Source organism: Rhinoraja longicauda, chromosome 40, assembly GCF_053455715.1.
Source record: "Rhinoraja longicauda isolate Sanriku21f chromosome 40, sRhiLon1.1, whole genome shotgun sequence".
NCBI classification, from domain to species: Eukaryota; Metazoa; Chordata; class Chondrichthyes; order Rajiformes; family Arhynchobatidae; genus Rhinoraja; species Rhinoraja longicauda.
Genome location: NC_135992.1, coordinates 2,276,827 through 2,293,765, shown reverse-complemented (window position 1 = coordinate 2,293,765; position 16,939 = coordinate 2,276,827). Strand labels below are relative to the sequence as shown.

At 53.1% G+C, this 16,939-nt stretch overlaps 1 protein-coding gene across 1 annotated transcript in view; it reads left to right on the top strand.

Annotated features, from left to right (window-relative positions):
• LOC144611370 (matrix metalloproteinase-25-like) overlaps positions 1–16,939 on the top strand; it is a 53,712-nt gene that overhangs the window by 31,019 nt on the left and 5,754 nt on the right. Inside the window, exons 9-11 of the mRNA XM_078430442.1 lie at positions 1,748–2,005; positions 4,282–4,532; positions 14,523–14,581. Coding sequence (XP_078286568.1) covers positions 1,748–2,005; positions 4,282–4,532; positions 14,523–14,581 — 568 coding nt within the window. The remainder of the gene's footprint in view (positions 1–1,747; positions 2,006–4,281; positions 4,533–14,522; positions 14,582–16,939) is intronic.

Genomic DNA, 16,939 nt, shown 5'->3' with positions numbered 1-16,939 from the left:
ACACACACACACACACACACACACACACACATTCACCACCGCCCCACACACACACACACCCACACACACACACACACACACACACACCCACACACACACACACACACACACACACACACACACACACACACACACACACACACACACACACACACACACACACACATTCACCACCGCCCCACACACACACACCCACGCACACACACACACACACACACACCCATGCACCCCACACACACTCACACACAGCCCATCCATGCCCCACGCACACACACACACACACACACACACACACACACACACACACACACACACACACACACACACACACACACACACACACACACACACACACAGCCCACCCACGCCCCACACACACCCACACTCAGGGCACCCGTGCCCTCGGGCTCTGAGCTAGCTGATCCATAAGGTCATACGTGATAGGAGTAGAATGAGGCCATTCGGCCCATCAAGGCTGCTCCACCATTCAATCACGGCTGATCTATCTCTCCCTCCTAACCCCATTCTCCTGCCTTCTCCCCATAACCCCTGACACCCGCACTAATCAAGAATCGACCTCTGCCTTAAAAATATCCATTGATTTACTGCATATGCTGGAATGTGGAGCAAAAACGTAAAGTGCATGGGTTGGGGCTGGAAAATGGGATTAGTGATGGTGGTTTGCATGGATGTGATGGGCCCCTAATCAAGGATCTGTCTATCTCTGCCTTAAAAATATCCACTGTCAAAGTTTACGAGGATGTTGCCAGGACTAGAGGGTGTGAGCTACAGGGAGAGGTTGAGCAGGCTGGGTCTCTATTCCATGGAGCGTAGGAGGATAAAGGATGATCTTAAAGAGAGGTACAAAATCATGAGAGGAATAGATCGGGTAGATGCACAGAGTCTCTTGCCCAGAGTAGGGGAATCGAGGACCAGAGGACATAGGTTCAAGGTGAAGGGGAAAAGATTTAATAGGAACCTGAGGGGTAACTTTTTCACACAGAGGGTGGTGGGTGTATGGAACAAGCTGCCAGAGGAGATAGTTGAGGCTGGGACTATCCTATCGTTTAAGAAACAGTTGGACAGGTACATGAATAGGACAGGTTTGGAGGGATATGGACCAAGCGCAGGCAGGTGGGACTAGTGTAGCTGGGACATGTTGGCCGGTGTGGGCAGGTTGGGCCGAAGGGCCTGTTTCCACACTGTATCACTCTATGACTTGATGAGAGGCGCAAGAGTGGAGTTGTGGGCTGGCATGTGATAGGTGTCATAGAGACAATTTTTACAGAAGCCAATTAACCGACGTAGGGCGGCACGGTGGCGCAGCGGTAGAGTTGCTGCCTTACAGTACTTACAGTGCCGGAGACCTGGGTTCCATCCCGACTACGGGCGCCGTCTGTACGGAGTTTGTACGTTCTCCCCGTGACCTGCGTGTGTTTTCTCCGATATCTTCGGTTTCCTCCCACACTCCAAAGACGTGCAGGTTTGTAGGTTAATTGGCTGGGCAAATGTAAAAATTGTCCCTAGTGTGTGTAGGATAGTGTTAGTGTGCGGGGATCGCTGGGCGGTGCGGGCTCGGTGGGCCGAAGGGCCTGTTTCCGCACTGTATCTCTAAAACTGAAACTAAAGGGCCGGGTTCAATCCTGGCTGAGGGCGCTGCGTGAGCATAGTTTGTCGGGAGGGGACACGTGAGAGGGCGATACCTCCATTGTAGCTCCGCGGCTAACCCCACTGCCTCCTGTGCCAGAGGCCCAGTACTGGGTCTTCACCAACACGCAGGTGGAACAGGGCTATCCGCAGTCCATTCGGGACTTTGAGCTGCCGGTGGACAGCGTGGACGGGGCCTTCATCTGGCCCCACAATGGCAAGACCTACTTCTTCAAGGGCGATGAGTTCTGGAGGTATGATGAGCAGCGGAGGAGGATGGACCTGGGGTACCCCAAGAAAGTGGGTCTGTGGAAGGGAGTTCCTCCAGACCTGGACGATATCATGAGCTTCAACAATGGTAAGTGTGCGCGTGAGTTGCTCAAGTTATAGACATAGACGATAGGTGCAGGAGGAGGCCACTCGGCCCTTCAAGCCGGCGCCGCCATTCATTGTGATCATGGCTGATCGTCCACAATCAGTAACCCGTGCCTGCCTTCTCCCCATATCCCTTGATTCCGCTAGCCCCTAGAGCTCTATCTAACTATCTCTTAAATCCATCCGGTGAATTGGCCTCCACTGCCCTCTGTGGCAGAGAATTCCACAAATTCACAACTCTCTGGGTGAAAAAGAGAGTTAAGAGCCTGTCCCACTTTAGGTGATATTTTAGCCGACTGCCGGCGACTGTCAAAGTCGTAGCAGATCGCCAAAGTTTTCTTTTACCCGAGAACAATGACCACGACAATGACCGCGACAATGACCGCGACAATGACCACGACAATGACCACGACAATGACCACGACAATGACCACGACAATGACCACGACAATGACCACGACAATGACCACGACAATGACCGCGACAATGACCGCGACAATGACCGCGACAATGACCGCGACAATGACCACGACAATGACCACGACAATGACCACGACAATGACCACGACAATGACCACGACAATGACCACGACAATGACCACGACAATGACCACGACAATGACCACGACAATGACCACAATGACCGCGACAATGACCACGAAAATGACCACGACAATGACCACGACAATGATCACGACAATGACCACGACAATGATCGCGACAACGACCATGACAATGACCGCGACAATGACCACGACAATAACCACGACAATGACCACGACAATGACCACGACAATGACCACGACAATGACCATGACAATGACCACAATGACCGCGACAATGACCACGAAAATGACCACGACAATGACCACGACAATGACCACGACAATGACCACGACAATGATCACGACAACGACCATGACAATGACCACGACAATGACCACGACAATGACCACGACAATGACCACGACAATGACCACGACAATGACCACGACAATGACCACGACAATGCCGAGTAAGGTCGAGATTACAGCGTCTTCCGAAACATCACAAAATTCCCACCCTTATCAATGCTTCTCCGGCGTCCTAATTTTCGCTGAAATCATTGACAAGTCAGTAATTACTGGAGAGTTTTGAAATATAACACCTTGCCCGGGTTACTTGAAAACCAAGCTTCACGGTAACAAGGCATAAACTGGATTGACTTCCAGTTTACTAACAGCGAAGCACCTGTTCCTGCGCTGATTACAGGGAGAACGTACAAACTCCTTACAGACAGCGAACCTGAGTCTCTGGCGCTGTGAGGCAGCGACTCTAAAAAACGCAAAAGTAAATAGACACAAAATGCTGGAGTAACTCAGCGGGACAGGCAGCATCTCTGGGGTGAAGGAATGGGTGCCGTTTCGGGTCGAGACCCTTCCTTCAGACTGAGAGTCAGGGGAGAGGGAAACGAGAGGTATAGACGGTGATAGAGAGAGATGTGGGACAAATGAATGAAAGTTATGCAAAAGAGTAACGCGGGCTCGGTGTTATCGAGTTATGCAGACAATGAAACTCACCAGGACGACAGTGAAACTAGTACAACGACTAGTATGGGGGAGGGACAGAGAGAGAACGGAGTTTGTACATTCTCCCCGTGACCTGCGTGGGTTTTCTCCGAGATCTTCGGTTTCCTCCCACACTCCAAAGACGTACAGGTTTGTAGGTTAATTGGCTTGGTATAAATGTAAATTTGTCTTTAGCGTGTGTAGGATAGTGTTAGTGTGCGGGGATCGCTTGTCGGTGCGGACTCGGTGGGCCGAAGGGCCTGTTTCCGCACTGTATCTCTAAACTACACTAGTATGTGAAGGGGCGATGGTTGGTCAGTAGGACTCGGTGGGCCGAAGGGCCTGTTTCCGCACTGTATCTCTAAACTCCACTAGTATGTGAAGGGGCGATGGTTGGTCGGTGCGGACTCGGTGGGCCGAGGGGCCTGTTTCCGCACTGTATCTCTAAACTACACTAGTGCGTGAAGGGGCGATGGTTGGTCGGTAGGACTCGGTGGGCCGAAGGGCCTGTTTCCGCACTGTATCTCTAAACTACACTAGTATGTGAAGGGGCGATGGTTGGTCAGTAGGACTCGGTGGGCCGAAGGGCCTGTTTCCGCACTGTATCTCTAAACTACACTAGTATGTGAAGGGGCGATGGCTGGTCGGTAGGCCGAGGGGCCTGTTTCTGCGCTGTATCTGTGAACTAAACCTCGTTGTTTTCCCCACCCAGGTAACACGTATTTCTTCAAGGGCGGGGCCTACTGGATGATGAGAGGCGGTGAGATCGAGGTGGCGTCGCGGGCTTCCACCGCGCGGGACTGGATGCACTGCGACGTGCCGCCCGAGCCCCCACAGAGCCCGGACCCCGACCCCAAGGGCTGCAGCTGCATAAAGGGCCGCAGCACGGGCCGGGCCTTGCGGCCTGCGGCACTCTGCCTCCTGGCTGCACTGCTGGCCCACCTCGGCAGCACCCACCTGCTGGCGGACTGAACCCCCACACACCCTGCATCACCCTCTCCACACGCTGCCTCTCACAAGGCCAAGCCTCCTCACCACTGGCTCTGCCACGTGAGGCCAGAGGGTCATGACGGTCTTACCTGCAGCAGATGGTCTTACCTGGAGCATGATCTCCCAACCGCTCCAGCGTCTGGTGTCTGTCTTCGGTGTTAACCAGCACCTGCAGTTCCTTCCTACCCCTCCCAACGTCTATGTGTTCAAAGGAACTGCAGATGCTGGTTTAAACCGAAGAAAGACACAACATGCTGGAGTAACTCAGCGGGTCAGGCAGCATCTCTGGAGAGAAGGAATGGATGACGTTTCGGGTCATAGAAACATAGAAACATAGAAACATAGAAACTAGGTGCAGGAGTAGGCCATTCGGCCCTTGGAGCCTGCACCGCCATTCAATATGATCATGGCTGATCATCCAACTCAGTATACCGTACCTGCCTTCTCTCCGTACCCCCTGATCCCTTTAGCCACAAGGGCCACATCTAACTCCCTCTTAAATATAGCCAATGAACTGGCCTCAACTACCTTCTGTGGCAGAGAATTCCACAGAGACCCATCTTCCAACTTCTGTACTTGATTGTGGGTCAATGTGTGGATCTGTGCATGAATCCGATCTACTCCTGTGATAATTTTGTACACCTCTGTAAGATCACCCCTCATCCTCCAGCACTCCAGGGAATAGAGACCCAGCCTGCTCAAGCCCCCCCTCCCCCCACCGTCTACAGCTCAGGCCCTCGAGTCCTGGCAACATCCTCGTAAATCTTCTCTGTACCCTTAAGATAGGCACAAAATATAAAATGCTGGACTTACTCAGTGGGACAGACAGCATCTCTCGACCTGAAACATCACCCATTCCTTTTCCCCAGAGATGCTGCCTGACCCGCTGAGTTACTCCAGCATTTTGTGTTTACCTTCCAACTTGTCAACATCTTTTACTATAACATGGTGCCCAGGTTGTCACGGTGGCGCAGCGGTAGAGTTGCCGCCTTACAGCGAATGCAGCGCCGGAGACTCAAGTTCGATCCTGACTACGGGCGCCGTCTGTACGGAGTTTGTACGTTCTCCCCGTGACCTGCGTGGGTTTTCTCCGAGATCTTCGGTTTCCTCCCACACTCCAAAGACGTACAGGTTTGTAGGTTAATTGGCTTGGTAAATGTAAAAATTGTCCCTAGTGTGTGTAGGATAGTGTTAATGTGCGGGGATCGCTGGTCGGCGCGGACACGGTGGGCCGAAAGGGCCTGTTTCCGCGCTGTATCTTGAAACTAAACTGAGCACAATATTCTAAATGCGGCCTCACCAACGTCTTAAGTAACTGCAACATGATCTCACAACCTCTGTACTGTGTGTTGGTGTGTGTGTGCGCGCGCGTTTGTGTGTGTGCGTTGGTGTGTGTGTGTGGGGTGGGGGGGTGTTGGTGTGTGTGTGTGTGTGTGTGTGCGTGCGTTGGTGTGTGTGTGTGTGTGCGTTGATGTGTGTGTGTATGTGCGTGTTGGTGTGTGTGTGTGTGGGGGGGGTGTTGGTGTGTGTGTGTACATTGGTGTGTGTGGGGTGGAGGGGTATTGGTGTGTCTGTGTACATTGGTATGTGTGTGTGTGTGGGGTGGGGGATGTTGGTGTGTGTGTGAACCTAAGTGAATTAGAGTGTGTGCAAGTCAATGTACAAATTGTATTTGTAAGTACGCGATTTTCAAATGCACCGTTTGAAATGTAACATGAAGAACAAAAGTAAAAGACAGAGTGCTGGAGGGCCAGTTTCCATTGTCTATGTCTCTTTGGCCACACCGACCATTAGATGTCAGTCCATACTAATTCTCTCCATTGTTCACTGACCCCTGAACACAATACACACAGATACATAAAACTATCAACAAAACACATTAATAACCGTGATACTGGTGCAAAACAAACCAAAGTCTAAAGAGCAGCCCAGGACAGTCCACAGACGGCTGTGGAGGCCAAGTCAGTGGCAGAGAGAGATAGATTCTTGATTAGTGAGGGTGTCAGGGGTTATGGGGAGAAGGCAGGAGAATAATAATAATAATAATATATTTATTTTATATAGCGCCTTAACACATGCACAAAGCGCTTTACAAATACAATTAACATAGAAACAAACAGACAAACAGACAAACTATCCTGACGGAAAAGCGGTGAATACTCAACGCCAGCGTCCTCTCACGTCAGGGTCCGGCAGTAGACATTAAAGAACACAAGACACACAGATACAATTTTTTACACAAAACAGCCATCACAGTGATTGCTCTAGGCATACCCTCACTGTGATGGAAGGCAAAGTCTTATCTCCTCCTCGTTCTTCTCCCGTGGCGCCACGAGGCAGTTGAGGCTCCCAACCCCTTGAAGCCCCCACCGGGCGATGGAAAGTCCCAGGGTCGAGCCGAGCAGGCCGATGAAAGTCCTGAGCCCCCACCGGGCGATGTAAAGTGCTGCGGCCGAGCCACGCAGGGTGATGAAGGGCCTGCGAGCGGGTTGATCGTGCCTCGTGCTTCGGGGCGGTCGAAGCTGCTACGGCTGGAGCTCCCAAAAGCCGGTCGCCAGCCAGGGACCTGCGAGCTCCCGATGTTGCGGTCTGCAGGGCCCACGGCCGAAGCCTCCGAGATGGTAAGTCCAGGCCCTGCGACCGGAGTCTTCGAGGTCGATCCCAGCTGGAGGCCGCCGACTCCACGATGTTAGGCCGTTGCGCGAACGGAGATACGACACGGTAAAGGTCGCATCTCCGTTGAGGAGGAGATTTAAAAAAAGGTTTCCCCCAACCCCCCCACCACCCCCCTACATACACAGAATTAAAAATAAAACAAAACGTACATTTAACATCAACAATGACAAAAAAACACAAAAAAAAACGGAGAGACTGCCAGTGAGCTGCAGCTGCAGAACACAGCCACGCTAGGAGGGAGAGATAGATCGGCCATGATTGAATGGCGGAGTAGACTTGATGGGCCGAATGGCCGAATTCTGCTCCCATCATTTGTGAAGTTCATAGTTGCCGAGGTTAGTGTTCAAGAGCCTGATGGTTGCTGGGAAGAAGCTGTTTGAGGAGGTGGTGGCCAGGGTTTTCAAGCTCCTGTACCTTCTTCCTCGTGCGAGCGTGGCCAGGATGGTGTGGGTCCTTGAAGAGGCTGGCTGCCATTTTGAGTGGGGTGTGGGGACGGGGGGAGATGACCACCTGAAATGTCCACCACTCTCTGCAATCCCTTGGGCCTTCGAGTTGCCGAGCCAGGCCGTGATGCAGCCGGTCAATATGTTCTCTACTCAATATGCCGGGTGGCGCAGCGGTAGAGTTGCTGCCTTACAGCGAATGCAGCGCCAGAGACCCGGGTTCCATCCCGACTACGGGCGCCGTCTGTACGGAGTTTGTACGTTCTCCCCGTGACCTGCGTGGGTTTTTTCCGAGATCTTCGGTCTCCTCACACACTCCAAAGACGTACAGGTTTGTAGGTTAATTGGGTTGGTAAATTGTCCCTAGTGGGTGTAGGATAGTGTTAGTGTGCGGGGATCGCTGGGCGGCGCGGACCCGGTGGGCCGAAGGGCCTGTTTCCGCGCTGTATCTCTAAACTAAACTAAATATCTGTAGAAGTTCAAAAGAGTTTTGAAGATAGACACAAAGTGGTAGAGTATCTCAGCGGGTCAGCCAGCATTAATTGGCTTCACATAAATGGTTTTTAAAAACTGCCCCTAGGGTTTGTGGGATAGTGTTAGTGTGTGGGGATCGCTGGTCGGCGCGGACCCGGTGGGCCGAAGGGCCTGTTTCTCTAAACTAAACTAAAATAGGTGACGTTTCAGATCAAAACCCTTCTTCACACTGCTGGTGGAAGTAGGGCTCGGCTGAGGAGTTTTCACGATGGAGCAGACTAAATGTGTAGGAAGGAACCGCAGGTGCTGGTTTACACCGAAGATAGACACAAAGTGCTGGAGTAACGCAGCGGGTCAGGCAGCGTCTCTGGAGAAAAGGAATGGGTGATGTTTCAGGTCGAGACCCTTCTTCAGGCTCAAGAGAGTATTCAATGACACACCGAATATCCTCAATCTTCACGGGGCATTGAGACGTTGAAGGGCTTTCTTTGTGACTCCATCATTGTCTTGTGGGCCGAGGACAGATCTTCAGAGACCAGGAACACATCAGGTATACTAGTCCCACCTGCCTGCGCTTGGTCCATATCCCTCCAAACCTGTCCTATCCATGTACCTGTCTAACTGTTTCTTAAATGTTGGGATAGTCCCAGCCTCAACTACCTCCTCTGGCAGCTCGTTCCATACACCCACCACCCTCTGTGTGAAAAAGTTACCCCTCAGATTCCTATTGAATCTTTTCCCCTTCATCTTGAACCTATGTCCTCTGGTCCTCGATTCCCCTACTCTGGGCGTCTACCCGATCTATTCCTCTCATGCTAGTGTAGGCAGATGGCTGGTCAGTGGTCGAAGGACCGCACTGTATCTCGAGACTAAACTAAACTCAAGCCAGTTAACCCACAAACCTGTACCGTACGTCTTTGGAGCGTGGGAGGAAACTGAAGATCTCGGAGGATTCCCTATGCGGGCGGGTCTGATCCTGACCACAGGGCTGTCTGCTAATGTTTCTATGATCTTGGTGAGAGCAGAGGGCATGTATACAACACAAACCACATCTCCACAGTGAGCACAGGAACTGGCTGCTGCACACTGGGGGGGGGGGGGAACATCAATTAAAATGTCGCTCCACCACACGTCCGCTGTTGCCAACTGTCCCGTATTAGCCGGGACATCCCATATATTGGGCTACATTGGTTTGACCCGTGGACAGCCCTTGTCCCGTATTAGGCCCGGGGGCCGCTGTAGGCCCGGACACTGTAGACCCGGACACTGTAGGCCCGGACACTGTAGGCCCGGGGTCCGCTGTAGGCCTGGACACTGTAGACCCGGACACTGTAGGCCTGGACATTGTAGGCCCGGACACTGTAGACCCGGACACTGTAGGCCTGGACATTGTAGGCCCGGACACTGTAGGCCTGGACATTGTAGGCCCGGACACTGTAGGCCCGGACACTGTAGGCCTGGACACTGTAGGCCCGGACACTGTAGGCCCGGACACTGTAGGCCCGGACACTGTAGGCCCGGACACTGTAGGCCCGGACACTGTAGGCCCGGAAACTGTAGGCCTGGACACTGTAACCCGGACACTGTAGGCCCGGACACTGTAGGCCCGGACACTGTAGGCCCGTACACTGTAACCCGGACATTGTAGCCCCGGACACTTTTTTTAAAAGTTTTTTTTTTAAAGTCAAAAATATTTATTCAAATATTAAAGTAATATATACAATACAATAAAACCAAAACAGAACCCGCCACCAGAATATTATACAAAACAAAGATACCAATTGGAACTGTTATACAATTATATTACAATACCCATCCAGGATACATCCCATCCCCCGCGGTGCCCAGCGGTCCCGGAATCCCCCCAGGGTGCTCGTGGGCAGCGCGCGGTCCCTCTCTAACACCACCCGGGCGCGGGCGGACGTAACCCCGGAAAAGGGGCAGGCAGCCGGCTCGGGCAGAGCCCTCTTCCGCCTGGCGCCGTGACTCACGGATGGCCAGCTTGGCCAGGCCCAGGAGCAACCCAACCAGGACATCTCCGGCCCTACCCTCTCCCCTACCCACGCACGGGGGGTCCACAGATGAGGACGGTGGGTGTGAAGTGCAGCCAGAAGGCAAGGAGCAGCCCCTTTAGATACTGGAACAGGGGCTGCAACCTCACACACTCCATGTACACGTGGTACACAGACTCACACACTCCATGTACACACGGTACACAGACTCACACACTCCATGTACACGTGGTACACAGACTCACACACTCCATGTACACACGGTACACAGACTCACACACTCCATGTACACGTGGTACACAGACTCACACACTCCATGTACACGTGGTACACAGACTCACACACTCCATGTACACGTGGTACACAGACTCACACACTCCATGTACACGTGGTACACAGACTCACACACTCCATGTACACGTGGTACACAGACTCACACACTCCATGTACACGTGGTACACAGACTCACACACTCCATGTACACACGGTACACAGACTCTTCCAACCCGCAAAAGTGGCAGGCGGCTGGCGAGTCTGTGAACCGCGTGAGGAACAGGTTGCAGGGGACCCCTCGGTGCGATACCTTACACCCCAGGTCCCCGATGGAGAGGGGCAGAATCCCTGTGTAGAGGGACCCCCACCGCGGGGCCCCCTCACGACCGGAAGGCAACACCGACCGCCACTTAGTGTCCGGACGGACGGTGGACCAGGGCGAGGAAGTGCAGGGTGTGGAGGAGGAGCCCGTACAGGACACGCCTCCCTGCGTCTCGGAGGGAGATGAAGGGTGTTGAGGAAATGCGGCTCATGTTGTGTGGGACCGGCTCCCGGGATGGATTACGGCGCCTGGGTCCGACGAGTACTTCCGGTTGAGCGGGGGTTTGCTTAGCCGCAGGTACTCCACACATTTGAGCCCCCCCCCCCGACACCCAGCGGGGCGGGACAAGGGCCGGCTGCTCTCACGCCTGGGCCATCGCCCTCTGGAAATCCTCCAGGGTGCCCGTGGACAGTGCATAGTCCCTCTCCAACACCACCCAGCGGGCCTGGACATTGTAGGCCTGGACACTGTAGGCCCGGACACTGTAGGCCCGGACACTGTAGGCCCGGACACTGTAGGCCTGGACACTGTAGGCCCGGACACTGTAGGCCCGGACACTGTAGGCCTGGACACTGTAGGGCCGGACACTGTAGGCCCGGACACTGTAGGCCTGGACACTAGGCCCGGACACTGTAGGCCTGGACACTGTAGGCCCGGACACTGTAGGCCCGGACACTGTAGGCCTGGACACTGTAGGCCCGGACACTGTAGGCCCGGACACTGTAGGCCCGGGGTCCGCTGTAGGCCTGGACACTGTAGACCCGGGGTCCACTGTAGGCCTGGACACTGTAGGCCCGGACACTGTAGACCCGGACACTGTAGGCCTGGACATTGTAGGCCCGGACATTGTAGGCCCGGGGGGCGCTGTAGGTCCAGACACTGTAGGCCCGGACACTGTAGGCCCGGACACTGTAGGCCCGGACACTGTAGGCCCGGGGGCCGCTGTAGGCCCGGACACTGTAGGCCCGGAAAGTGTAGACCCGGAGGCCCGGGCGCCGCCTAATGGAGGTTGCGTAGCAACCCGTCTCCCGGGTCGGGCAGCCGCCATTGGTGGAGCGTGGCCGCTGGCTGGGTGGGGTCACGTGGGGCGCGGGGCGGTGACGTCACCTTCTGTCCCTTATTTGGGAGTGAGATAGTTGGCACTCCTCCTGGTTATCTTTCCTCATTGCCTTGGCAGGGCTGGCTACTGTATGGGTATTGATTCAGTATTGTTAGGTGCTCCAAGACACGGAGAAAAGCTTCAGTTTGCGTGATATGCAATAAATCAGATAATGCTCTACATAAACACAATGAGCAAGCACAACAAATACACAAATACCAGGGTCAAATACAGTTTCTCAGCCACGTAACATCGCAGCTCCAGAGAAAAGGTCCAGTGTCGGCAATAAGGTAGGTTGGTGGATTAAAAAACATAGAAAATAGGTGCAGGAGGAGGCCATTCACCCCTTTGTGCCAGCACCGCCATTCAATGTGATCATGGCTGATCATCCAGAATCAGTACCCTGTTCCTGATTGCTCCCCAACCCCCTGATTCCCTCAGCCCTAAGAGCTCTATCCAACTCTCTCTTGAAAACATCCAGTGAATTGGCTTCCACTGCCTTCTGTGGCAGAGAATTCCACAGATTCACAACTCTCTGGGTGAAAACGTTTATCCTCATCTCAGTCCTAAATGGCCTCCCCCTTTTTCTTAAACTTTCGCCCCTGGTTCTGGACTCCCCCAACATCAGGAACATTTTTCCTGCATCTGGCCTGTCCAATCCCTTAAGAATTTTATATGTTTCTATAAGATCCCCTCTCATCCATCTAAATTCCAGTGAATACAAGCCCAGTCGACCCATTCTTTCATCATATGTCAGTCCTGCCATCCCGGGAATTAACCTGGTGAACCTACGCTGCACTCCCTCAATAGCAAGAATATTCTTCCTCAAATTAGGAGACCAAAACTGCACACAATACTCCAGGTGCGGTCTCACCAGGGCCCTGTACAACTGCAGTAGGACCTCCTTGCTCCTCTACTCAAATCCTCTCGCAATGAAGGCCAACATGCCATTAGCTTTCTTCACTGCCTGCTGCACCTGCATGTTTACTTTCAGTGACTGGTGTACAAGGACACCCAGGTCTCGCTGCACCTCCCTTTTTCCTAAGTCTGTCAAACTTGCCATGCATCCAGACACTTGAGACTGTTTCCACACTCGTCCCCTGTGCTGTTAGAAGTTACGCCTCCATTTAATCTGCCCCCCTAATCTATCACTTGGTATAAATACCCACGACCATCACCAGTTGGCGGCTGGCTGATCAGTTCTGTGTTGTGTCGGTTCGATAGCCGTTCTGAGTTCTGTCCGTTCCAGGTCTATATCTTTCAGTTCCATTCCCGTTTGGATGTTGGTTTCAGGACTTCTCGGTGAGCCTGCATTCCAGTCCTTTCCATTTCTGAGCTCGCTGACAACATTGAGATAATAATCTGCCTTCCTGTTCTTACCACCAAAGTGGATAACCTCACACTTATCCACATTAAACTGCATCTGCCATGCATCCGCCCACTCACACAACCTGTCCAAGTCACCCTGCAACCTCATAGCATCCTCCTCACAGTTCACACTACCACCCAGCTTTGTGTCATCCACACAAACTTGGAGATGTTACATTTAATTCCCTCATCTAAATCGTTAATATATATACGGTGGCGCAGCGGTAGAGTTGCTGACTTACAGCGAATGCAGCGCCGGAGACTCAGGTTCGATCCTGACTACGGGCGCCGTCTGTACGGAGTTTGTACGTTCTCCCCGTGACCTGCGTGGGTTTTCTCCGAGATCTTCGGTTTCCTCCCACACTCCAAAGACATACAGGTTTGTAGGTTAATTGGCTCGGCAAATGTAAAAATTGTCCCTAGTGGGTGTAGGATAGTGTTAATGTGCGGGGATCGCTGGGCGGCACGGACCTGGTGGGCCGAAGGGCCTGTTTCCGCGCTGTATCTCTAAAAATCTATAGCAAATAGCTATTGAATGAAGGATTGGGCCTACGCCCTGGTTTGTGGGCTGTCTCTGACCATGTCATTATCATAATCATACTTTATTAGCCAAGTTTGTTTTGCAACATACGAGGAATTTCATTTGCCGTACAGTCATACCAATAAAAAGCAACAAGACACACAAAATACATTTTAACATGAACATCCACCACAGCGACTCCCCCACATTCCTCACTGTGATGGAAGGCAAACAACGTTCAATCTCTTCCCTTCTTTGTTCACCTGCGGTCGGGGGACTCGAACCTTCCGTTGACGGGACGATCTTGGCTCCTGCATCGGGGGGAATCTCGGCTCCCCACGCCGGGTGATCGGACCCCGGGTCGGGGCAGGTCGAACCTCCTGCGGCTTTGGAGCTTACCGACATCGGCCTCTACCCGAGACTGCGAGCCCCTCGATGTTGAAGTCCGCAGGCCGCAGTTGGAGCGTTGATCCCAGGCAAGGGAACGCAGGCTCTGATGATAGGTCCATGGCAGTGAGTTAGTCTCGAGCAAGGCCGCCGCCAGCTCCATGATGTTAGGCCGTTGATGCGATTGAGCCAGGGATTGGGAGCAGAGCAGGGTGAGGGGATTGGCTGGGGTGTTAGACTGATATACCAACACCAGCCAGAGGGACAAGGTGGTCTTTGAAAGGCAGCTGGGTGTCTTCTTCATAGTTTAGTTTAGAGATACAGCTTAGAAACAGGCCCTTCGGCCCACCGACCAACAATTTGAAAGGGAGAAGGCAGTGGAGGCCAATTCTCCGAATGCATTCAAGAGAGAGCTAGATAGAGCTCTTAAGGATAGCGGAGTCAGGGGGTATGGGGAGAAGGCAGGAACGGGGTACTGATTGAGAATGATCAGCCATAATCACATTGAATGGCGGTGCTGGCTCGAAGGGCCGAATGGCCTCCTCTTGCACCTATTGTCTAATGAGAAGGTGAAATCAGATGTGTCATGGAGTCTTAGAATCTTAGAGTGATACAGTGTGGAAACAGGCCCTTCAGCCCAACTCGCCCACACCGGCCAACAATGTCCCAGCTACACTAGTCCCACCTGCCTGCGCTTGGTCCATATCCCTCCAAACCTGTCCTATCCATGTACCTGTCTAACTGTTTCTTAAAAGATGGGATAGTCCCAGCCTCAACTACCTCCTCTGGCAGCTTGTTTCATACACCCACCACCCTCTGTGTGAAAACGTTATCCCTCAGATTCCTATTAAATCTTTTCCCCTTCACCTTGAACCTGTGTCCTCTGGTCCTTGATTCCCCTACTCTGGGCAAGAGACTCTGTGCATCTACCCGATCTATTCCTATCATGATTTTGTACACCTCTATAAGATCACCCCTCATCCTCCTGCGCTCCATGGAGTAGAGACCCAGCCTCCTCAACCTCTCCCTGTAGCTCACACACTATAGTCCTGGCAACATCTTTATGAATCTTTTCTGAACCCTTTCAAGCTTGACAATATCTTTCCTATAACATGGTGCCCTCCTTCGCCCTCCCTCCACCCCCTTCCCTCCAACCCCCCTTATCTCCCCACCTCCCTCTCCCCCCTTCCCACCGAGGAAACCGAAGATCTCGGAGAAAACCCACGCAGGTCACGGGGAGAACGTACAAACTCCGTACAGACAGCACCCGTAGTCGGGATCGAACCCGGGTCTCCGGCGCTGCAAGCGCTGTAAGGCAGCAACTCTACCGCTGCGCCACCGTGCCGCCCAGTTCTAAACCCTCCAGTCCAGACCCCCATCAACTCCACGCCTGCTCCTGCAAGCTCCTCACACTGGGACTCCACGCTGAACTTAAATAACACGGTTCGGAACCGAATAACATGGTGGGAAGAGGCTTGTGCAGAACACAGAGTGCTGGAGTAATTCAGCGGGTCAGGCAGCATCTGTGGAGAACATGGATAGGTGACGTTTCACAGAGTGCTGGAGTAACTCAGCGGGTCAGGCAGCATCTCTGGAGAACATGGATAGGTGACGTTTCACAGAGTGTTGGAGTAACTCAGCGGGTCAGGCAGCATCTCTGGAGAACATGGATAGGTGACGTTTCGAGTTGGGCCCTGTCTTCAGACGCATTGTAGTCGGGTGGGGAAAGCTGGAAGAGATTAGGACGGCACGGTGGTGCAGCGGTAGAGTTGCTACCTCACAGCGCCGGAGACCCGGGTTCCATCCCAACTACGGGTGCTGTCTGTACGGAGTTTGTACGTTCTCCCCGAGACCTGCGTGGGTTTCTCCCGGTGCTCCGGTTTCCTCCCACACTCCAAAGACGTACAGGTTTGTAGGATAATTGGCTTCGGTAAAATTGTAAAGAATTGTCTAGTGTGTGTGGGATGGTGTTAGTGTGCGGGGATCGCTGGGCGGCGCGGACCCGGTGGGCCGAAGGGCCTGTTTCCGCGCTGTATCTCTAAACTAAACTAAAAAAGTAGGGGCAGGAGAAAAGCTATCAAGTGGGAGGTGGAGAGAGGTGAGTGGGGAGGTGTTATCAGCAGATGGGAGGAGTAAATGACAAAGGCCAGAGGGAAAAGGAGATAAAAGGTGTCAGACAAGCAGAAGAGGTGTAAAATAGAGTTAGAGTGAGGGTTTGTAGTGGAGAGGGGTCAGCTGAGGGGGTGGGGTAAAAGGAAATGAGGGACTCTGGGATGGAAGGTCATTGGTCATAAGTGATAGGAGCAGAATTTGGCCATTCGGCCCATCAAGTGCACGGTGGCGCAGCGGTAGAGTTGCTGCCTTACAACGAATGCAGCGCCGGAGACTCAGGTTCGATCCTGACTACGGGCGCCGCCTGTACGGAGTTTGTACGTTCTCCCCGTGACCTGCGTGGGTTTTCTCCGAGATCTTCGGTTTCCTCCCACACTCCAAAGACGTGCAGGTTTGTAGGTTAATTGGCTGGGCAAATGTAAACATTGTCCCTAGTGGGTGTAGGATAGTGTTAATGTGCGGGGATCGCTGGGCGGTGCGGACCCGGTGGGCCGAAGGGCCTGTTTCTGCGCTGTATCTCTAAATCTAAAAATCTAAAAGTCCACTCCACCATTGAATCATGGCTGATCTATCTCTCCCTCCTAACCCCATTCTCCTGCCTTCTCCCCATAACCCCTGACACCCGCACTGATCAAGAATCTGTTAGTCCCTGCCTTAAAAATATCCACTGACTTGGCCTCCACAGCCGTCTGTG